The sequence below is a fragment of the Rhinatrema bivittatum genome, chromosome 1 (assembly GCF_901001135.1).
Source record: "Rhinatrema bivittatum chromosome 1, aRhiBiv1.1, whole genome shotgun sequence".
In the NCBI taxonomy this organism is placed as follows: domain Eukaryota; kingdom Metazoa; phylum Chordata; class Amphibia; order Gymnophiona; family Rhinatrematidae; genus Rhinatrema; species Rhinatrema bivittatum.
The window spans coordinates 507,097,923-507,121,392 of NC_042615.1; the positions used below are offsets into that span (position 1 = coordinate 507,097,923).

The 23,470-nt window shown below is 47.3% G+C and overlaps 1 protein-coding gene across 1 annotated transcript in view; it reads left to right on the forward strand.

Annotated features, from left to right (window-relative positions):
• The window catches only part of WAS (WASP actin nucleation promoting factor), a 62,176-nt gene extending 47,543 nt beyond the window's left edge, over positions 1-14,633 (forward strand). The window contains exons 7-12 of the mRNA XM_029610956.1: positions 3,572-3,752; positions 4,111-4,153; positions 5,716-5,869; positions 6,593-7,047; positions 12,136-12,244; positions 12,531-14,633. Coding sequence (XP_029466816.1) covers positions 3,572-3,752; positions 4,111-4,153; positions 5,716-5,869; positions 6,593-7,047; positions 12,136-12,244; positions 12,531-12,586 — 998 coding nt within the window. The 3' untranslated portion in view covers positions 12,587-14,633. The remainder of the gene's footprint in view (positions 1-3,571; positions 3,753-4,110; positions 4,154-5,715; positions 5,870-6,592; positions 7,048-12,135; positions 12,245-12,530) is intronic.
• Positions 14,634-23,470: the final 8,837 nt, after the last annotated feature.

Sequence of the window (23,470 nt, forward strand, 5' to 3'; positions counted from 1 at the left end):
CTCCTCTTTCTTGCAGGCCAGAGCAGTCAAATCTGTCCCACCACAGGAGAGAGGGCAGAGATTTTACTGAAGGTACTTCCTGGTCCTCAAAAAATGAGGAGGAATCAGCCCCATCTTAGACTTAAGTCCTTGAACAAATTCCTGAAAAGAAAAAGGTCCTTAGGCTCCATTATTCCCCTTCTAAAAAAGGGAGACTGGCTATATTCCCTGGGTCTAAAGGAGGCCTGAACCCTTATAGAGATGCATCTGGGTGTGGCCAGATGTTCTATTTTTTTTAAATAAATTGTCCTATGCCCATTTAAGCAAGAACAGGACATACAATTGTCCTTTTTTTTTTTTTTTTCAATCTGGTCATGCAGGAAAACAGGAATTTGACTACATTTCATACATGATACATATGGGCAGCTCTAAGTTTTGAAAAAGGGTGGTGCAGATGGTGTGGTATATCCTCATCTGTACTCCCTGTCTCTCATCCTTCTTTCTTCCCCCGTTTGTACCTTCCTCTCCCTCTCCTCCAATTAGTCCCTCCCATTTCTATCTCTCACCCTTTCCTTTCCCTCTGGCATCTCTCCATCTTCTATCCCCTTAAATTCATCTCCATCTCCCCCATAAGTCACTTTCCATCCCTTTCTCATATGCCCACAGTGTCCTTTCCATTTCCTCTTCTTCCAGCAGGTTACTTTTCATTTCACCTTGTCTTTGGCTACCTTTTCTATCCCTCCATTACATCTTCCTCTTAAATTTTTCTTCATGTCTCCCCTTCCTCATCTTCTCAGATGTTTCTTTATCTCTCCTCTTATTCTGCGTAATTTATTCTTAATTTTTCTCTTCTCCCATCTCCATGGGTTCCTTTCGATCGCCCTATCCTCCTGAGACCCCTCTCCATCACCCCACTCACAAGTTCCTGTTCATACCCCAGATCAGTCCAGACAAGTGGATTTTGCATCCCTACCAGGAGAAGGAAGCAAACAATAAAAACTTTTCAGGTACTGCTACTTAACTGAGAGTGCCACCTGCAGTCCCTCAGTATTTCTCTGTCTTTAGCAGATGGCAGAGGTGCAAACCTGCAGTCTAGATTTAAAAAAAAAAAAAAAGAAGAAAAAGGAGAAGGAGTTTCAGTTTCCGTTACCACTTCAAAGAGTTCCAGGTCCAGTCTCTTATGGTGGCTGTCATGACCCACTTTGGAGAGAGTACTGGAGCTGGATATTCTGGACTGGGTGGTAGTGTCTACGGATGCCATCCTCAAAAGTTGGGAGGCTGTATGTCAAGGACAGGTGGCCCAAGATCAGTGGTCAGCTGTGGAGACATCCTGATCAATCAACCTTTTGGAAATGAGGGCAGTTCACAGGGCATTACTGGCCTTTACTGCCGCAGATTCAAGGACAGACAGCACGCATATTCTCAAGCAAAGCGACTATGATAGCATATATCAATTGTATAGGCAGGACAAGAAGTCGACTTGTGGATCTGGAGGCCCAGGAGCCATTTCTCTGGCCTGAGAAACATCTAATGGATTAGTGGAGGCTCACATAGCTGGAGTGGACAATGTACAGGTGGATTATCTAGCTGGCAGCAGCTGGATCCAGGAGAGTGGGAGGTGGCCGCAGAGGTTTTGGCTCTCCTTCAGACTGGGTGGGGCCTTCCCCACTTAGATCTTCTGATGTATTGAGGGAATACCAAGTCAAGGAGGTTCTTCAGCCGCTGGAGGGAGATCGGGTCCAAGGGGATCGATGATCCAGTTCAGCTTTGGCCAACAGAACTTCTTCTGTACATGCTTCCCCTGTTGCCCCTCGTTGGGCTAGTGTTGCGTAGGATAGATTAGCATCCTGGATGGGTGATCCTTGTAGTGCCAGAGTGTTTGCGACGTCTGTGGTTTGTGGTTCTAGTTCATTTAGCAATAGACGGTCCTGTCTGATTGGTTCATCTGAAAGGGTTGCAGCGACAAGGACACCTCTCTTTGGATCAGCAGATCGTCTTTGTCTCACAGCTTGGCTTTTGAAAGGCAGTGGTTTCATTTAAAGGGGTTCTCTGAGCCGGTGATTGCTACTTTGCTCCAGGCTAGGAGTCCAGCCACTTCTCTGGTGTATTTCTGAGTGTGGAGAACATTTGAGTTGTATTTTTGGCGGAAGACCTTGAATCCTTACAAGTGGACATTTCTCAAGTCTTAGCCTTCTTTGCAGAGGGACTTGGCAAAGGGACTGGTCTACTTCACTTTTAGGATGTCTTTGAGGTAAGCCATGAGGGATGCAGTTGGCTTCCCATTAGGACATCATTCGTTGTCTTAAGGGAGCAAAGCTTTTGCACCTGTCAATCCATAGGATGTGCTCATCATGGAACCTTAATCAGGTGCTTCAGGTTCTGTGTGGTCCTCCCTTTGAGACACTGAGACAGACGTCTTTCAAAGATGTCATCTTGAAGACCATCTTCTTTGGTGGCAATTTGTTCGGCCAGGCAGTTTTTGGAGCTTCAAGCTTTGTCGTGTAGAGCTTCTTTTCTGTGAATTACGAACATCAGGGTTTTGTTGCGGACGGTATCTTTTTACTAAAGGTTGTCTCTTCTGTTCATCTCAACCAGACAGTGGAGCTGTCAGATGTGACACATGCGAGGGATCTATGCTTATTGGATGTTTGCTGGATGAGGTTGCATTGTCTTTAGGTTACTAGCAACTTTCAGCAGTTAGATCTCCTGTTTGTCCTATTCAGTGGAGTAAAGAAGGGAAATAGTGCTTCCAAAGCCACAATTGCTCAGTGTTTCAAGGAAACAATTTTCTTGATTTATTTTCTGTAAAGGTTGATCAGTTCCTGAGGGGTTGTGGGTACATTCTATTAGGACGCAGGCAGCCTCTTGCGCAGTGTGTCAGCTGATATCACTGCAGGAAATCGGTCAGGTGAAGACATGGTCTTACTTGCGCATTTTTACCAAACATTACTGATGGGATGTTCGGGAACCAGAGGAGGTCACATTTGGGGAAAGTGTGTTATGCGTGGATCTTTCAAGAGTCCACCAAACGTAGGGGAGCTTGGGTACACCCCACTTGTCTGGACTGATCTGGGGTATGAGCAGGAAAGGAAAATTGGTTCTTACTGCTAATTTTCATTCTTGGAATACGACAGATCAGACCAGAAGCCCATCCCCTTAGAGACCAAAAGACCTTTGTCGCTTCTGTATATTGTTAATCCTGATCTCGTGATGTGGTCATTTCCCGTGTATGTTTGGAGTTCCTGGTTAGGGCACTTCAACTGTGTTTTCTCTGCTCATCCTAGTTGGGGAGTTAGTCGGTTTTTTAGAGTGGAGATCTTGGCTGGGTACAAGTCAATACTGAGGGACTGCAGGTGGCACTCTTGGTTAAGTAGCAGTGCCTGAAAAGGTTTTATTCTCTGCCTCTATCTGCTGGTAGGGATGCAAAACCCACTTGTCAGGACTGATCTGGGGTATTCCAGGAACGAAAATTAACAGATAAGAACAAATTTTCCTTTGTTAAAGTCTCACGTTGATAGCATCCTTACTCAAGTTGCACATCTTCCTCTCTGAATGCTCAGGCCTGTTCTTTGCTCTCTTTTCCACTCCCCAGGCCCTTCCAGCCCACAGACTCCCACACCCTCTATGACGACAGTGGATATCAGCAACCCTGACATCACGGCTGTGCGCTACCGAGGTCTGACCACCCCTGCTCCTGTTGAGAAAGGGAAGAAAGGCAAGAAAGGGAAGAAGAAATTCTCCAAGGCAGACATTGGCGCCCCGAGTGGATTCCAGTGAGCACACCCTCGCTTGGAAATACAGCTGAGCCGCGTGTCTTAAAAGGACATCATATGCATGCTGTGCATGTATCACTTGCAAGCTTTACAGGATCACATGCTTTTAAAGGATAAGGGGCACATATCCCACACTTTAAAAGGAAGCTGCATGCATGCATAGTGCAAGCTTTGTAGGATGCTGCATGCATATCACATGCTTTTGACAGGATTCCACATGCACATTGTATGCTTTGAAAGGACTGCATGTTCATATTGCATTCCCATGCATGCCAATAAGGGACTCATTTTCTTTTTAAGTATTTTTTTAACATAAATCTAGTTAAACATTCTTGGCTTTTTTTGTTCTCTCCCACAGCCACGTTCAGCATGTTGGATGGGACCCCAACAGCGGCATTGATGTACGTACTGAGCACTGCAAATGAAAAAAATTGTTTCAGTAAAGCTGGCAGACAGAGCAACAACCTGATGGAGCTGGGGAAGTGCTGCGATGTTAGCAGCCGTCATTACAGTCACTCCACACCGGCATTTCAGGCGTTGGCTCTGTGTTGTGGGGAGATCACACAGTCACGTGATGCTGCCTTGATGAACCACAAGCTTTCATTTTTCTTTGGCTTCTCTCTGCTGTTTTAGGATTTGGTTTATACAGAGACTAGCTCGTGGCATATGTTGCACAAGAAAAGATGACTTAAGTTTGCAAAAGTTTGAATTTTTCCAAGCAGAAGCAGTCAGTCTTTTGCTAAGATTACGAACTGGCTGAATTGGTTCTAATTTTATCCCCATTGCAACTCTGGTCTTGCAGTTTCAATGCCTGTCATGGAGAAGGGAATTAGCTGGTTGGGGGATTTCCCCCAACAGGAGCAGGGCTGGACACTTGGGCAGAGCTGGACAGGGTCTTCCGCCTGATTAGCTACCTCCCCCTTAGGTTAAGCCACAGGTTCTGGCGCCCGGCAGGGCTTTCCTGGAGTAATACATGGCCGGTAGAGGTCAGGGCAAGCAGCAAACAGATGAAGTCAGTGTTCAAGCAGGAGGTCAAAGCAGGCAGCGAACAAGCAAGGCCAAGGCCAGAGACAATCCGAGTCAGCAACAAGATCAGTCCAAGGAATTGCTGAGAGGGAAGGTAAGGCAAAGGCAGGACAGGGGAACTAGGCGGGGGCTGGGGACAGGCAGGGGCTGGAGATAAGGGCTGGAACCAGAGACAAGGACTCGCAGGAGTCAGGCAGGACCTGGAGACAGGCAGGGGCTGGAGACAAGACCCACAGGCAGCAGGGGCCACAGGGAGAACTGGGCAGGATGAAACAAGGATTGGACAGGGCAGGACAAGACTAGGATTAGACAGGACAATGAGAACAGGGCAAAGAATATACAAACACAAGTAAATAGGAAACTAACATAAAGCAAAGTACATAGAGGGAGAAACAGACAAGGAGGCTTAAGTAGGCCACAAGGCAAGGCAGAATGAGACTAGAAGGCTTGAAGGCCACAAGGCAGGGCAAGAAGGCCAAAGAGATCACCAGGACAAAGTAAGGTGAGGCAAGAAGGCCACAGGAGCCACAGAGTAGCAAGGCAAGGTGGGCCAATGTAAGGAGCTAAGGTGACTTGATGAAGAGGCAACAAGTTGTGGGAGAGGCAGGGCTAAATAGGACTGGCCTTGCTGCATCATGGAGCCATCAAATAAATGGCTAGATCGGGAGGGAGTGTGTCTCAATGAGGACCACTGCTGGCAGGGGGAGGGAGGCTGCCTCACAGCCAGAGTCATTACAGTGCCTTTAAGGCAAGTACTTCAGGCTCACAGATGCAATGGAGCAAAACCAGGACTGATTCACCCTATCCGCATAACAGAGTCAGTTGGTTAACACTGCTTACAAGCCTTCAGCAACCCTACACCACCATCGCCCCAGGTCCAGAGTACATGTATAGGAGGGTATTTGCAGCATTCCTCTCCCACATTTTTCTTCCTTAGGTGAAAGATCTGGACCCAGACTTGAAGAATCTCTTTAACCGGGCGGGTATCAGCGAGTCTCAGCTGGCCGATGTTGAGACTTCCAGGCTGATCTACGACTTCATTGAACAGCAGGGGGGCATGGAGGCTGTTAAGCAGGAGATGAAGCGTGCTGGTGAGGAGGGGCAGCTGCATTGGAGAGGATATGTGTCAAGGTGGTCTGGCAAACTGATGAAAATTTGAAGGATAGTAGAGGGGGGTGTGGACCCTGACGTAAGGAATAAAGGGAAGGCTATCAACTAGTTGCTCCAAAGATAGTGGGCAGTTGCCTTTCCACTACCAACTTCCCCTCCTGCCTTTAGGAGATCACTGTGCACAACACAGCCCATGGGGAGGATGCTGCATCCTGCACTCTGGGCTACCCAGCATCTTCAGGTTTTGGTCCTGATTTTGCTCCTCATTGCGTCTATGAACTGATAATTTATGCTTTTCTTAGGTAAAATACAAGTCCAAGAACTGGGCCTAAGGTGCCATGGGCCTTCATTTTACAACTGCTCTGGCTTTTCCCACTCATTTTTAACCCCCTTCTGTTCTAGTTCAGATATCACAGTGACAGTCCTCTGATTTGGAGGAAAAGGCTCCTTACAAATACCAGCATATGTGCAATACTGAGAAAGCCAGTAGGTCTTGCTCTTGTAAGTCGGCTGGGACTCCCTCTCTCCTTGGGACTGTGAATGCTTCCTTCACAACAGCTTCAGCCCTGACAGGTCCAAGGAATAGTAGGTAGCTTGGCTTGGGATTCAAACCTGGGTTTCCTGCATGGCAGCACACAGCATGTCTCTCAGTCATTCATCTGAGCCCTGTTAATTACCATATTTTTATTTATTTTTCTTCACAGGATCATCTCTTCCTCCCCCACCTCCTTGCCGCTCGAGTCCTCTCCCCCCTCCACCCCCACCATCGGGCTCTGCTCAACCTCCAAGCAGAGGCAGGTCTGGGCCCCTGCCACCTGTTCCAAGTCCTCCCGGCATGCTCCCACCCACCCCCAGCAGAAGCACCTTTGCTTCTCCTCCCCCACCACAGAGAGGACCCCTCCAGCCCTCGAGGAGTACTCCCCCACCACCCCCTCCCATCTCCAGGACAGGGCCTCCCCCGCCCCCTCCTCCTGTGTCCTACGGTAGCAGTGTACCACCTCCACCCCCACCCCCTCCCCTCCCCTCCCTAGAAAGCTGCCCTCCTCCTTCTCCTTTCCCTCCCTCAGGAATGGGCTCATCGGGGCCGCAGCCAGTGCCTCCCCCCAAGGGACGTGGAGCCCTCCTGGACCAAATCAGACAAGGAATTTCACTGAATAAGGTAACATATTCAAAGGGTTTTGTCTGTGTAGCTTCTAGTTGACCCAATAGCTAGCAGTATCCAATGTAAAGATTTAGATCCCCCATCAACAGTATCTCGCCTTTACATGCAATCTGCCTCTTCTCTGTGTGATGGCAGCCTGTAGATTGCACTTACCTAGAAATTAGAAACCCCCATCCTTAGAATTCCTCAAGGCAACCCACAACAGCTCAACTGCTCCTTGCTCACGTGGTATCTTAAGGGCTTTTATTTTGTCTCTAGCTCCTCCTCCTCTCCCCCTGTTGTTTTGGGTTTTGTTTTTTTTTACTTATCTGTCGATTCTGCAGAGAGTCTGTTCACCTCCTTGGTGGCTTCAAGGTCAATGATTTTATTAGACAACTACAAGCATTTGTAGCCATGACTTTCCAAATTATTTTTCTGTCTTGTTCTTTCTTGTTTCTTATTTCTTCCTATGAATTGCACCAGTTCTCCCACTGCTGCTTTTATTTTTTGGGGGGTGGACCTGACAGTTTCCTCTTGCTACCTTTGTACTTCCAGTTCAGTTGGTATAAGGGCTTGAAATCTGGCACCCTGAGCCTTCACTCACAACTACCCAGGGATTTTACCCCTATTTTATATCTTCCTCCAACTAAGACCGATCACTGCAGTGACGATTCTAAACTGGGGGCCGTGTACCTGGGCCCCTTCTGGAACCCTGCAATCATGGGCCTTGAATTTTACTACTAGGTGTCCCCTATAAGCAATGATTGCTTCTCCCTCTCCCCTGGGGGTTGTGAATGCTACCTTTGCAGCAGTTCCAGTCCCGTGTGATCTGGGGAGCAGAAGGACACAACTCAGGGATCGAACTGGGGGATCTTCCACACAGCACCACCAGTAAGCCACCGGACTAACCCTTTCCCGCTGCTGCTGATCAGTCCCCCTTGGTCTCTGCAGTTCACAATCTTATTTATTTATTTAATAATTTTTATATACCGATGTTTCATGAGAATATATCAAATCGGTTTACATTATTTATCAAATATTCAGTTAAAAATATTTGCATTTCCAAAACAGAAAAGGAAGTGAGTACATAGTTTCATAATATAAATAAAATAAAATAGTAAACCAAATAATCATAAAATTCAGATAGTTAGAGAGACAGGATAGTAAGAGCAGAGCTAATAAAATTAACAATATACATTACCTTGGTGTATGATCAGTAGGTTAAAATCATTCGGTTAACAATTCTTGGAAGGCTTGTATGCTTGTTTGAATAGCCATGTTTTAATGCCCTTTTTAAATAATTTGAAGTCTGCTTCCAATCTTAATTCTTGTGGTATAGAGTTCCACAGTTGGGGGCCAGCAATAGTCCTTTCTCTACATTATTTAGATGCGCAATCTTAGGGGAAGGAATTGGTAACATCCCTGTACCTGTTGATCTAGTAATTCTTGAAGGGATATGGAAATGTAATGATGAGGTTAACCATTCAGTCTTTTCATTGTAGAGTGCTTTATGAATTAGGGATAGGATTTTATGCTGAGCTCTGTATTTAACAGGCAACCAGTGAAGGTCCTTTAGTATTGGGGTAATGTGATTGATCTTCTAGTTCCTGTCAAAAGTCTGGCTGCTGAGTTCTGCAGAAGTTGTAATGGTCTTGTAACATTTGCTGGTAGGCCTAAAAATAATGAATTACAGTAGTCTAATCTCGACAAAACAGGTACCTGTAAAACAGTTCTAAAATCTTTAGGGAATAGAAGAGGTTTTAATCTTTTAAAGACATTTCATTTAAACTAACCATCGTTAATGATTTTTTTAAAGCAAGTTTTCATTGTGAATTCACAATCTAGGAAGATCCCTAGATCTCGTACTTCCAGGGAGATGGGGTAATTTTCCGATTTTCATCTAAAATTTTAAATGCCTTCCAGTTTTACTACTGCTTCAGTATATCCAGCTGCTAATACAGGACTCTGCACTACTCCCCATTCCCAAGATTTTGTTCTGGTTACTGTGTGTCCTGGTTGCCTGTGGGCTTTTGTCACCATGTGTTGAGAACGGGGTGTTTAGTGTGCCCTTGGGCCTCAGCCCGGGCCCAGGCCTTCAGGGCCGAGCCGAGGGTTGACGGTGGCCCCGCATGGCTGATGGTCTTACCCTCTGCCAGGCTGGCAAGCTCCCAAGGCCAACATCCAAGGATGTTGGAAGTTGAATGGTCCTCCGACCATTCCGAGCACTTTTGGACCTGCTGCGAACAGCATGGAGCAGCAGGCCTGGCCTGAGGTTGAGGGCAGATGGCCTTGACACGAAGACATGACAATGATTGAGGCGACGGCATCACAGACAAGACACTTGGATGATGCGACGGCATCCTTGGATGAAGACACTAGGTTGATGCAACAGCATCCATGACGAAGACACTAGGTTGATGCGACGGCATCCATGACAAAGAACTTGACATCCAAATAGGCAAAACACAAGGCATGGACATTGGCACTGTCTCTCAGGGCGCCCTACCCAGGCCACCCGCGGGACTGAGTCGTGGACCACCCTGTCCCACTGCGTGCCCTACCCAGCCCATGCAGGCTGGTCACGGACCATGAGGAGAACGGGACAGCGCAGGAAAGGTCCAGGCAAGGAGGAACTCCAATGACGGAGCCGGTGTCATCCGAAGCTTCCCCCAAGGCTGGCAGGAACGGAGGCTCAGGAGCACAGGGACACTTCCCACCTGCAAGCCTCCTCATTCTCGGGCATACACCATCCGAGAGCACCGGCTTACAGGAACAGAAGGCTTGAGAGCACCAGACGAAGACATCGGGAAGAACAAGCTGGAAGGAAGACAATTCAGGAGGAGAAGATCATGACGAGACATCAAAACATGGACCGGGACCTCAGGTGGAACACCAAGACATGAAGACGTGGAAGAAGGCAGACGAGACGAGGAGCTCCACGAAGACAGAAGACCTTACAAACTCTGGCAGGCAGGAACCTCCAGAGGGAAGTCACCATGATGCAAGGCGAAGAACAGACTGACAAAACAGTCCTTTATAGGGCTAGAGCAGGAAGTCCACTCCCTAGGTGGGGCCAGCACACTTCCTGTGCCTGGCCCTTTAAATTCAGAGAAGAGGCGCGCGCTGGCACCTAAGGAGAGAGCAGGAGCAGGGCTGTGCAGGACTGTGGACAGCGGCCTGCACCGACGTCGACGTGGGAAGAGGCAGGGCTGAGCCTAAACGCAGGCCCTGACGTCAGCAGCGGCAGGAGGATCCCAGGGCTTGCGGCCTAGTGCTGCGAAGATGGCATCAGCGTCAGGGGCGGTCCCGGGCTGCAAAGAAGGCTGGAAAGTCCGCGGCTCTGGCCGCGGTGAAGAGGAGAAGCACGGGCAGCCTCCGGGCCGCATGAGGAAGGAAAGTCCGCGGCTCCTGCCGTGCAGGGGGGGGGGGCCCCGACATCGGCGGCATCACGCCGCAAAGAAAAGGCAGCATGGGGTGAGTAAGCAGAGCCTGCTCGCGGGGAGACCTGCGGGCAGCGAAGTCATAACACCATGCCCTAATGAACCTGGTATAAAGCCCTCCTTGCTTGTTCCTACAACATATATCTCAGTAGAAAACGATGTTTGAGCAAAAAAAATATTAAAAAAGGAAAACTTTCTAAAGAATTGTTCTGTATTTTAATTTTTGTTAGGAAGTCCAATCATAATTTTGTAAGTGCTTAATAAAGTCGTGTTATGCACAATATTTAAAAATGGGGAAAATGTTCCCTTCCATCCCCTTGCTCCCTGAACATCCCACAGAGAGCAACAGAAATGAAATGACAGAGGTCGATATTCAAAAGAATTTGCCCGGTTAACGATGAAGATGGCCCCGATTCACCTTGAACTCCCCAAAACAATACCGGGAAGTGATAGCCTAACCATGCTCCCCAGTGTCCAGTGTTTTTTGGGGTTTTTTTTTAAATAATGTTTTATTCAGCACATTACCAGGGCTGTTGTTAGAACAAAACTATACATTGAGAGGACACCAGCCTGCAGCCCTCTTGGCAGCATCCAGATGTCAGAGCAAAGCCTATTCCGCCTCTCAGCATGGGTTTGGGGGTTTTGAGGAAGAGTTCCTGGTGAGTTGGGAAGGTGTGGATTAGGGGCAGGAGGTGGCCCAGAGCCATGGTCTTTCCCTTAAATATCTAGGGAGGTGGAGGGCAGAAGATATTTTGCAACAATATTGGAGGGGTCAGTGGGAAGGGAAGGGTTCCCAATGCTCCACATTTTCATAGATATCTTTTGCTGAAAAGGAGGAGTGATCCTTTGGAGCGCTGTTGGGGCCCTACATATTATTTTCTAAACTTGGTGGCAGGGAGAGGGATTCCACAGGGGGCTGTTGCCTCCCCATCCCATGTTAACTACAATAGGCAATTTAAGTACGCTGATGAGCGGCAAAATTATCTAGATATTGGTCCGGATTACTTTAGTCATGCATGTCCAGCATAACACTTATCTGGATAAGTTCAGCTGAATATCAGCTTTGCCCAAATAACTTTCTTGTTCACTGGCTTACTCACTATGTACCTGCAAGAACAAGCTGAAGGAGATGGGTTTTAGCTCAGGGAAGAGAAGATTCATAAAGGTGGACAGCGATTGATTGTTCTCCAGTTCCACTAGGGCAAGGACAATTACACCAGGGAGATTTAAGTGAGATATTAGAAAGAATTTTCCAGCTGTGATGGCAATCAAGCACTGGAACAAATTATCAGAGAGGTTTTTAAGAGCAGATTAGATGGATATCTTTCTGGGATGGGTCAGGTACAGTGGATCCTGTCTGACGGAGGAGGAGTATGGACTCAGTGGTTTCTTGGGACATTCCAAGCTCCACCATTCTCTGACTCTAGATGGCCTCTTGAAGAGCCTTTCAGCCCTACCTTTCTGTGATACTAGATGACCTATTTAGGTCTCTTCCACCCCTATCTTTTTATGATTTTAGGTAACCTCTTGTTATTCCTTTAGCCCTACCTTTCTGATTTTGGATAACTTCCTGAGATCCTTTCCAACATATTCCTTGTATAGCAAAATGTAGTGTGAATGCTAAAGATGATGTGGATTTCAATGAACCATTGTACATGTCTTGCAGGTTGCTGATTTAGCAGAAGCACCTCCCTCTCCTGCGCAGAGCTCAGAAGGCCTAGTGGGTGCCCTGATGCATGTGATGCAGAAGAGAAGCAAAGTCATTCATTCCTCAGGTTGGTTCTTATCACTGAACGTCAAGCAGTGTGTGGATGCTGGGCATAGGGGTGGGGTGAAAAGCAGGTAGAGTCATATCCTATTGTTTTCAATTTTGTTATTGTGATGGCTTTCCCATACATACCTGAGAATAAGGGTTTGGTGTAACACATCCTAAGGAAATGCAATCTCAGTCATACTATGTCTTAGAGGAGATTCACTATGCTCTACACTTCTCTACAATCTCTATGTACCATATGTATCAAGCCTGGGCTTGATAACCTGTCTCTGTCTTACATACTCCAGATGAAGGGGAAGACGAAGGTGCCGACGATGACGATGATGATGAATGGGAAGACTAAGAAGAATGAATCAAAGCAACCCTCTTTCTCTCCCTTCTCTTTTCCTGACTGTCCCCCCCAAAAACCCACCTTGCTGGATGTTTTAAGGAAAGGAAGAATTCCAGGAGAATGGAAGGCTATAGGAGATCATGGCATTACAAATAATCTGCCTCAAAAACCTTGTGAATTTGCAGGATAGCGGCACAGTTTCATGGATATTACACACAATATGTACATTATGGTCCACTGGTATGATTACTAAAAAAAAACTGGAAGGAAACTGAGTGGCATTGTTTTACTTATGGAGGGATTTCTGAATCCCCATCTTTGTCATTCTCTAGACTCATGCCATTAGCAGTAGAACAGTGATTCTCCATCATATCTTCTTGGAGACTATGGCCTTCCTATTGTGTGGTACTGAAGAGTGGCTATAGGGTACAAGCCAGTGGGGCAATGAGAGCTTAAAGAATCACCAATCAAAAACGCTTTATTCTCTCTCATTTCTACACCATCCTCAGTATCAGAGTAGTGCATTATGCCTGCACACCTCAGAAGCCGACAGAAACTTTCTTTCTCACAAACATACCAGTTTTAGTATCAGAGCTTGGTGTAGTGTGTCTGCTCACCTCAGAGGTAGGAAGTTTCTCTGTCACTAACACAATTTTCCCAGAAACAGAGTCTGGTGCAATATCTCTACGAATGGTGTAAGGGTATTAGGCGCCTTAGGTGCATCTTCTGCCTCGCGGCCGCTCCCTCCCTCCCTGATCCAGGGCCCAGCTCCGGCCCCAACCTCATTCACTCAGACAGGTCCCCTCTCTTACACACACCTAGGTTCCTTGTCTCATTCACTCATGCACCTTTACAAAGGCTCCCTCCCTCTCTCTCACTAATACTGTTGCTCTCTTGTACATACATACAATCCCTCTCCCTTACACACACACACACACACACACACACAAACAGAGGTGCCACTTGTGGCCCGCTGAGACTCTGCTTCTCTCAGTCGCAAGAAGGTTGGGTGCTGCTCGCAGCTTTCCGAGTGGCTGCATTTCTCGGCCATGAGTAGGATGGGTGCTGCTCGTGGCCCGCCAAGTCTCTATTCCTCTCGGTCATAAGTGGGATGGACTCCGCTCCTGGCCCCACATGGCTGCTCTTTGCCACCCACTAATGGCTGGTGTCCTAGGCAACCGTCTAGTTTGCCTATTGGGACACGCCGACCCTGAATATCTCTACATACTTTAGAGGCAGGACATTTCTCCGTCAATCTCAGCCCATGTAAAAGAGACCAAATGCGGGACCTAAAAGCATGCATCAGGATACACATACCAGTAATATAGAGATCCATATTCAGAGGCATTTACCAGATAGCTCACAAATTATCTGGCTAAATGCTGACTTTTGAATATTTTGGGCATTTAGCTGGCTGTCTCATCATCTGGCCAAAATTTAGCCAGATAACTTAGGAGCCTTCCAGGGATGATTCTGGGAGGAGTTAGGTTAGCCACATAAGTTACCTGGCTAACTCTGGTCTTGCCATAGAGCTGCCCCAAAGTTAGCCAGATAAATTTATTCGGCTATCTTTAAGATAGCCATCTATAGTCAGTAGTGTGGCTACATCACTGAATATGCTCCAAAGTTAGCTGGATACGTTTAGCTGGCTAACTTTGAAATCTGTCCAGTGACTGAACAGAGACTTCCTGTTTTTTGGCAGATTGAACAATCCATAGCTGAGAAATTTGGTTGTGATGAAGAAATGATTTTCCTCGTTGTGATTATTGTACATGTTCAGCATTGAAGGGGGCCTCTTTTGCACATTATTACCTTGCCAAGAAAGTGCTGCTCTGCACAGACACCCTACATCATTCTCATTACTAACTTTCCTGCTTTTCATTGCAATAAAGAATTATGAATGAGGACTTGTTTCCTTTGGTCCCCTTGTACATTGCTTAGCTTTACCGAGCTGATCTGATGAATTAGCAATCAGCCTCAAACTGAGTGGAGTAGGAATTCCTTGTGTGTGTATTCAGTGGCATAGCAATTATGGAATAAACTGGTAAAACTGTATCAAGCCATGTGTAAAGTCTTTTTTTTTTTTAACACAATTTTTTTTGACATGGTGGTTTCCTCCAGCTCAAGAATCAGGCCTGGGATCTGGCATCAGCTTTCATTTCTAACCACCTGGGTATTTTTTTTCCCCTCTGTTTTATATCTCCTCTCATCTTACAGTTACAGACCGATGCTGTTGCTTTAATGACTGTGCCATGGTGTTAGACAGAGTAAATCGTAGCAGAGTGATAACAAATGTGAGGAACTGATATACCTAATCATTCCACCAGGTTAATCGTGACTTTATACTGGAATCAAACAGCTACAGTCAGAACATCTGCTAGCGTCAGCAAGAATAGAAAGCACGTGGAAATATAAAAGGAAGGAATGGATTTCCTAGCGCTTTTCAACTCTGCCCCTGTTGAGAATGACAGGATAGGATATGGAAGTGAAACATGAACTTATAGTAATGAAGAAAACACTTGCATTTTAAATGTGATGCTAATAGAAGAATTCTGAAGATTAGCTGGAAGGACATGATCTGAAATAAAAGGGTGCATTAGATCAGGAGAGGTGGAAGAACCCTAGCTGAAGATTTGTCCCGAAAGGAAAAGGAGAGTTACTGGTCCCATTCTTGGAAGTTTGGGTGGCAAAGTCTAGCACTGGATATCATTAAGTTCACTACAGAAGAGGCTGGAAGCAATTTATTAAAACAGGAACTTGTACTGTTAGCAGCATTATTCAGTGACAGTCTGGTTCAGGTAGCTTTCCCCAAGAATGCTTGGCTTCCTGTCTCTGAGCACCCCCTACTGGCACAGCATACAATTTAACTCTCACATGACACTGGGTGAGTGAAGGAGAGGGAGCTATGCATCTCCCAGTTCTTATGCAGAATTGATTATATAATTGCAGATATATTGGTAACTTGTACTGGAGTTAGGGTTTTGGGAGACTTTAATATTCGGGTGGCCATGATCCCAGGAGGGGCAGCAGCAGATTTCCTTCAAACAATAAGTGACCTGAACAACAAATCCATTTTGCTACACATGCAGCTGGATATATTGTACCATTGACCTGCTAGTTATGCCTACTTTAGAGGAGAACCCAGAGTTAAGTGGATGGTGAGTATCAAAACATGGCTAACCTTTCTTTTATATCACATATGTGTAAATCGGATAAGCAGCACTCCCTCAGCTTGGGAAAAACTCATGATCTTACTTTAATTACACTAGAATCTTTAGAGAATTGTTGAGAAGATATTCCCAGGTTGTTGATAATAAATCACTAGATATGAAATGTGAGGCTTAAGGAAAACTTAGACAAATCAGCCCAAGAGAAGACAAACTGTGAAAGGTAAGACATAATTGCATATGTTGGATGATAATTGCAGATTTGTAAACAGTTATGATGGCTCTATCGAATAACGGTATATAAAACCCTACAAATAAATAAATAAATCATCACCATGGTTTACCAATACTATTCAAGAACTGAAAAGAGCTGGGTGCCATGAGGAGAGAACGTGGTACATGTCCAGGTCTTTGGCTGATAAGCAGGACTGTAGGCCACATTTCCTAGCGTGTAGCCAGATGGACTCAGGACCAATGGGTATTATGCTCTCCTGATAGCAGATGGGAAAAGGAGTCAGATTTCAAAGCTGATGTCAGCCTACATATACCTGTGCAGCATGCTTAGCTCTTCAGTATTTCTCCATCTCCCATAGCAGATGCAGACACTATCCAAAAGAGAATAGTGTAACATTTACAAGAAAGAAAATGTACCTTTAAGAAGAGAGCCCCGCTTCTCCTGCAGTGAAACCTAACGGTCCCTCCCCCAGTTGAGACTTTCCTGAGGTCGATCCGATATCCCTCAGAGGTGAGCCTTAGTCTGCTGGCCGATTTCCGGTGTGGACGTTGCCCCCAGGGTGGCAGAAAGGCAGCGGGTGCAGATTTGAGCACGGCGGTGAAGGTATTTCCCTCTCCCCCCGCAGCTGGAGACTGCCCGGCATGCGACTGGTAAGGGCTGAGACCAGGTAAGGTAGAAACTTTTTCTAAGTCTCTGGTCTTCAAGGCTTGAACAGCCATACCGACCTTCCTCCAACAAGCTTGAAATCGGGTTGAGCAGCCTCCCTCTAGCTAGGCCCCGATCTGGTACGAGGGTCCACACACGTGGAAACCCTCTGGGGGGGGTCGCCATCTTGTCGCCGACACCAACTTCCCCCCTCGCCATTGGTACACGCGGAGCAGGCCAGAGGCCCGAGGCGCCTAACTTGAGCGCGCCCATAGGGATACACGCTTAACTGCGCACACAACTAGGCTGCACGCACAACTGCGCGCATAACTGTGCCACGTGCACAAAACCCGCCGCCTGCATGCATAATTTGTGCGCACGTACTGCGCATAACTCCTGCGCTCTCTTTACGCACAACTAAGAGCATCCACGCACATAACTCTTGCACAGACAAGCTTTTAAGCTCTACACACGCACAAACAATGGCACCACCATCCAAGAAGGCCAAGGGACCCTTCCTTTGCCCAGCCTGCCACTTGAGAGCTGCGCAGCCTGAATTAGAATCCCTCCTGTGCCAGCAGTGCGAATAGAACCAGGGAGAGCCAAATCAAGACCTCCCACAGCCAGGAGTGGGATCCGAAATCACTAATGATGGCACCCCAGACCTAACTATGTCCAACTCAGCGCCCCCATAGGAAAGTTCTTCCGGGGCTACCACTACAATCCCTCCTGGCATCAACATGGACCCAGGAACCTTCTCCTGGGTGGAATTTTTCAAAGGGCTGCAAACCTTTGTGCAGGCGCAACCAGCCCAGGCTGTCCACTTGCCTCAAACTCTGCCAGAAGCACCAGTCCTTCCCAGTACCTCCCGAGGCTCTCGAGACATGCCTCTCCTAAACAAGATCATCCAGGATGGGGATCCAGACACCTCAGAGGAGGAAATCGACTCCCGGGAAGAAGGGGAAATCCCCCCAGGGATGGAGCCATACCAGACCATGCTCCAATTCTTCCATAAAGACGAATTACCAGCCCTTGTGTCCCAAACTATGAAGACACTGGGTCTCCCAGGCACAGACCCTACATTGGAACCGAAAAACAATCCCATATTGGTGTACCTCCATAAAGCTCATGCTATTTTCCTATGTTGGAGCCCTTCAAGGAACTGATTGACCTGGAATGGAATGCTCCAGAGGCCAGTTTTAAAGGGGGACGAGCACTAGAAGCCCTATACCTGCTGGAACCCACGGCCAAGGAACTTCTATGCTTTCCTAAAGTGGATGCTGTGATCTGTGCTGTCTCAAAACGCACCATGATCCCTGGGGAGGGAGGAGCGGCACTGAAGGATGCCCAAGACAGAAGGCTGGAAGCCATCCTTAAGCAGTCCTTTGATGTTTCAGCAATGATGCTACAAATTGCCTCCTGCTGCACCTTGGTGGCACATTCCTGTTTGATCCTCTCCAGGGACACTACCATGCCTAGATAAGCGATGGAACCTGCGGTCTCCTTTCTCGCCGATGCTACCGCTGACCTTGTGCGCACAACATCCAGGGGTGTCCCCTCCGCAGTGGTGGCCAGAAGACAATTATGGCTCCGAAATTGGTCGGCTGATGCGATTTCCAAGGTGAACCTCACAAAAATGCCTTTTAAAGGATCTCTCCTGTTCAGGAGTGAACTAGAGTAGTTAGCCAACAAATGGGGCGAATCCCCAGTACCCCGATTACCTGAAGACAGGAACAAAAGAACCCTCTTTAATGCATACATGCTGCCCCTATGTCATCTACTGGCAGGCCTAGGGATAATTCATTACATTTACGCCGACGACATTCAGTTAATTCTACCAATAGATGACATAATTGAAAAAACACTAGGGCTAGCAAACATATACCTTGACATAATAAAACAACTACTAACCCAAATGGAACTGGTTATTAACATTGATAAAACAGAATTCCTACACCTTGAAAGAAGACATACTGAAATCGTCAAAACCCCAATAACTCTAGGAAATAACCAGAAAATAGAACTAGCCAAAAAAGTGAGAAATCTGGGAGTAATAATGGATCCAGAAATCAATCTAAAACAACACATATCCTTAAAAGTAAGGGAAGGTTACGCAAAACTCATGATCCTTAAAAGATTGAAACCATTACTCACACCTGCCCACTTCAGAACAATTTTACAAACACTTGTTTTCTCCAGTACTGATTACTGCAATGCACTCTTACTAGAACTCCCCAGCTCATCAATAAGACCACTCCAAATACTTCAAAATACTGCAGCCAGAATACTAACAGGAAAAAAAAGAAGGGACCATATAACAGAAACTTTAGCAGAACTACATTGATTACCGATCGAATACAGGATAAAGTACAAAGCCTTATGCACCATACACAAATTAATATATGATAAAGAAGCAGACTGGCTAAATACAGCCCTATGAGTCCATGTCCCACAAAGGAACCTTCGTTCAGCTAACAAGGCACTACTAACAATCCCTACAGTAAAATCGGCAAAACTAACCCAAGTAAGAGAAAGGGCCTTATAACTGGCTGGGCCCATCCTATGGAACACAATGCCCACTGAACTGTGATATCAAATCCTTTAAGAAAACCTTAAAGACATGGCTCTATAAGCAAGCCTCTCCAAAAGAAACAGTGGGGTAGAGAGGGAGAGAGTGAACGAAAATACAGAAAAGCGCAGCTAAAAATAAATGACATTACAATATTATAAATACATAATACAGTTAAGAGGTAGACCGAAATAAAAGTATCTCAAATAACTTTCCTGGACTAATCCACCACTACCCAAAAATCTGATTTTATTAATGATATTGTAACCGTTCTTAACTGGCACTTGTTAGAATGTACGATAAACTACCAATATATACCTTATTTTGTGCCTATTTGTAAACCGTTGCGATGGTACATGACTTAGCGACGGTACAGAAAAGTTTTTAAATAAATAAATAAAAATAAATATCAGCGCTCCTCCCCCAGAAGAACCAAGGGTAGAGGATCGCAGAGTTTTAAACCTTACAGGAACACACAGTCCCAAGCACCTCGTACTTCAGGAAGGTTTCAGTCCTTTCGGAACAAGCACATTAAGAGAGGAGCAAGCTCAGGGGCAGGTTCCAGCTGTGCCCCACAATGAGAAGATGCAGACCCATCCACAGGAAGAAGACATAGGGGGCAGACTTACCCTCTTCTACCAAAGATGGGTCGAAGTAACATCAAACAAGTGGGCCCTAACTATCATTCGAGATGGGTACACCCTGGAATTCCAAAGCATCCCCCCAGACAAATTTATGAGATCACCGTGCCACTCCCACTCCAAGAGACTGGCAGTGGAAACCACACTAGCAAGACTACTCAGCCTGAAGGCAATAGCTCCGGTGCCTACGTCTCAACAAAATACTGGTCACTATTCCATCTATTTTATCGTTCCCAAGAAAGAAGGAACATTCCGGCCCATCCTGGACCTCAAGGCCATCAACCGTTACCTGAAGATACCACACTTCTGCATGGAAACCCTACGCTCCGTTATAATGGTGGTACAACCGGGAGAATTCTTAACCTCCCTGGATCTATCCAAAGCCTACCTTCACATCCCGGTCTATCAGGACCACCAGCGCTTCCTGCGCTTTGCTATACTGGGCAATCATTACCAATTTCGAGCACTACCCTTTGGTCTAGCTACCGCTCCCAGAACCTTCACCAAAATTATGGTGGTAGTAGCGGCAGCACTGAGGAAAGAAGGAGTTCTGGTAGATCCTTACTTGGACGATTGGCTAATCAGAGCAAAGTCTCCGGAGGAGAGTCGCCACGCGACCACCAGAGTCAAGAACTTACTACAAGAACATGGGTGAGTTATGAACACAGCCAAGAGCTGCCTACAGCCCTCCCAGTCACTAGAATACCTGGAAGTCCGGTTCGATACCAAGCTGGACAAGGTCTACCTTCCCCCTCCAAGGAGAAGGAAACTGATGAGTCAATTGCAAAACCTGTTGAACTCGGCTCACCCCAAGGTATGGGACTACCTCCAAGTCCTCGGCCTCATGACATCAACTGTGGAAGTTGTTCCGTGGGCAAGGGCTCATATGCAACCACTACAACGCTCCCTATTGTCACGATGGAATCCAGTGTCCCAGAACTACTCAATTCGCCTCCAACTACCGACAGAGGTTCGGCATCAGCTTCAATGGTGGCTACAGGAAGAACACCTAAGCAGAGGCATAAACCTATCCGCACCGAAGTGGATCTTACTCACCACGGACGTGAGTCTGCGAGGGTGGGGAGCCCACTGTCAGGAACTAACAGCCCAGGGACAATGGAACAAAGAAGAGGCGGAATGTAACATAAACCTCCTGGATGCTCGAGTGGTCAGACTAGCCTGCCTGCGATTCAGCCACAGACTCCAAGTCGAGTCTGTCAGAGTCATATCGGACAATGCCACAACTGTGGGCTACATCAACCACCAGGGAGGAACCAAGAGCCAGCAGGTGTCTCTGGAAATAGACCCTCTCATGGAGTGGGCAGAAACAAACCTGCAAGGGATTTCAGCCTCCCACATCGCGGGAAAAGACAACATTTTAGCAGATTATCTCAGCAGAGAGAGCCTAGATCCGGGGGAATGGTCGCTGGTGGACACAGCCTTCCAGCTGATAGTGAATCGATGGGGTCCCCCAGCCACGGACCTCCTAGCAACTCGTCGCAAGGCCCAAGTCCCCAGATTTTTCAGTCGTGGACAAGAACCTCAGTCTCAAGGAATCAACCCTCTCGTACAGAACTGGCCAGAGGAAAACCTCCTGTATGCCTTCCCACCCTGGCCGCTACTGGGTAGGGTCATTCACAAGATAGAGCACCACAGGGGACTAGTCCTACTAGTCGCCCCGGATTGGCCAAGACCATGGTACGCGGACATGCGAAGACTATTGGCGGGGAATCCTCTGTGTCTACCGCTATACAGGGACCTTTTATTATTTGTGATAATTGTGGGTGAATCCTTGGGCCAGTGGCAGATGACCATGCCCACGGGGGAAGATCCTGAGAGGGGCCACCGGTCAGGCTCAGAGTTGTGAGACAGACACACACTAGATCTTTTATTAAACTGTATAGTGAACCACCAGAGGTGGCAGTAGTGAGCTGGAAGAGCCCGGCTGGGCTATAGTCCCTCAGGCACTGGAACAGCGATCCCAGGATGGCTGAGCTGTAGAGAAACTGAATATAGTGAGTAGGCAGAGTAGGCAGAGTTCAGGAACAGAAACTTGATGGTAACACTCACACAATAGTCTCTTGAAGCAGCCCAGAGGCTGGAATGAAGTAGGCCCTCGAGGAGCGAGTACCTGGTTCCAGGGAAAGCTCTGAGAGAGAGATGGTAACTCACTGGTGTTGTAGGCAGCGGTGACTTCCTGGCAGAAGTAGTATTCGGTAGCAGGTCCGGGAACGTGGGCCCTTGAGGAGCGAGTACCGGTTCCAGACTGCGACCTGAAAAGCAAGAGAGAGCGAGGCCCCCGAGGACCAGGTACCCCCTGGTAAAGTCCGAGAAGGCAGAGTAGCAAGGTATGCAGAGAGCGAATCCCATCTGCAGCGATACCTGGAGGAAGCCCTTGCTAACTCAAATAGCTAGCAAAAACGAAGACCTTAAGTATCCGGTGAGGATGACGTCATCTCAGGGGGACGCCCCTGAGGTTCGCGCCACAGCTGGTACTTGAGTCGGGGCCGTGCCGTGTGCGCGCCCTTAGGCTTCAGGAGAATATGGCAGAAGGCAGCATCTAGCTGGTTCGGGGACGCCGGAGGAGGTTGGCAAGATGACGCCGTGGCAGCCAATCTTCCATCAACCAAAAGAGGCAAGGTGGGCGGAGTGGAGATGTCGGGCAGTGACGGTCACAACAGGACCTTCTTCAGCAGGGACCAATCTCCCACGAAGACCCGGCTCGATTCTCTCTTATGGTATGGCCCTTGAGAGGACTAACCTAAAGAAGCGCTGCTACTCAAAAGCCATGATTGACACCCTGCTCCGAGCACACAAGTTCTCCACATCTCTGTCTTACATACGGATCTGGAGAGTATTTGAAGCCTGGTGTGAAGACCGTGCCCTCCTTCCGAGGACAGCCAAAAATCCCACGATCCTAGAATTCCTACAGGACGGCATGCAGAAGGGGTTGTCTCTCAACTTCCTCAAGGTTCAAGTCACAGCACTGGCCTGTTTCAGGTCCGAATTAGAGGGCATCAGACTATCAACTCATCCTGATGTGTCTCGCTTCCTGAAATGAGTCTAACAACTCCGGCCACCACAAAAGTGGCTGTTGCCTCTATGGAACCTCAACCTAGTACTAGACTTCCTAGCAGGGTAGTTCTTCAGACCACCAAGTGATTTATCCCAACAACTCTTGACCTTAAAGCAGCATTCTTGATCGCAATATGCTCAGCTCGGCGTATCTCCAAACTGGGGTGAACCGTTCCTCAGGTTCACCCCAGGCACCATACAGCTGCGTTCAGTAGCATCCTTCCTTCCGAAAGTGGTTTCCCAGTTCCCTATGAATCAGATCATATCCTTACCATCTCCAGATGAACACAGGGATTCAGAAGACTCACGCTTCCTTCGCCACCTGAATGTTGGCAGAATCCTAGTCTGATACCTCAAGAGATTGGAATCCATGCGCAAAACCGATCACCTGTTCATTCTTCACAGCGGGAAGAAACAAGGTGAAGCAGCATCATGGGAGACCATAGCCCGCTGAATCAAAGAAGTCATTAATGCTGCCTATATAGAGGCAAGAAAACCACTACCTCTACAGGTCAAGGCACATTCTACAAGGGCCCAGGTAGTCTCCTGGGCTGAAACTAGACT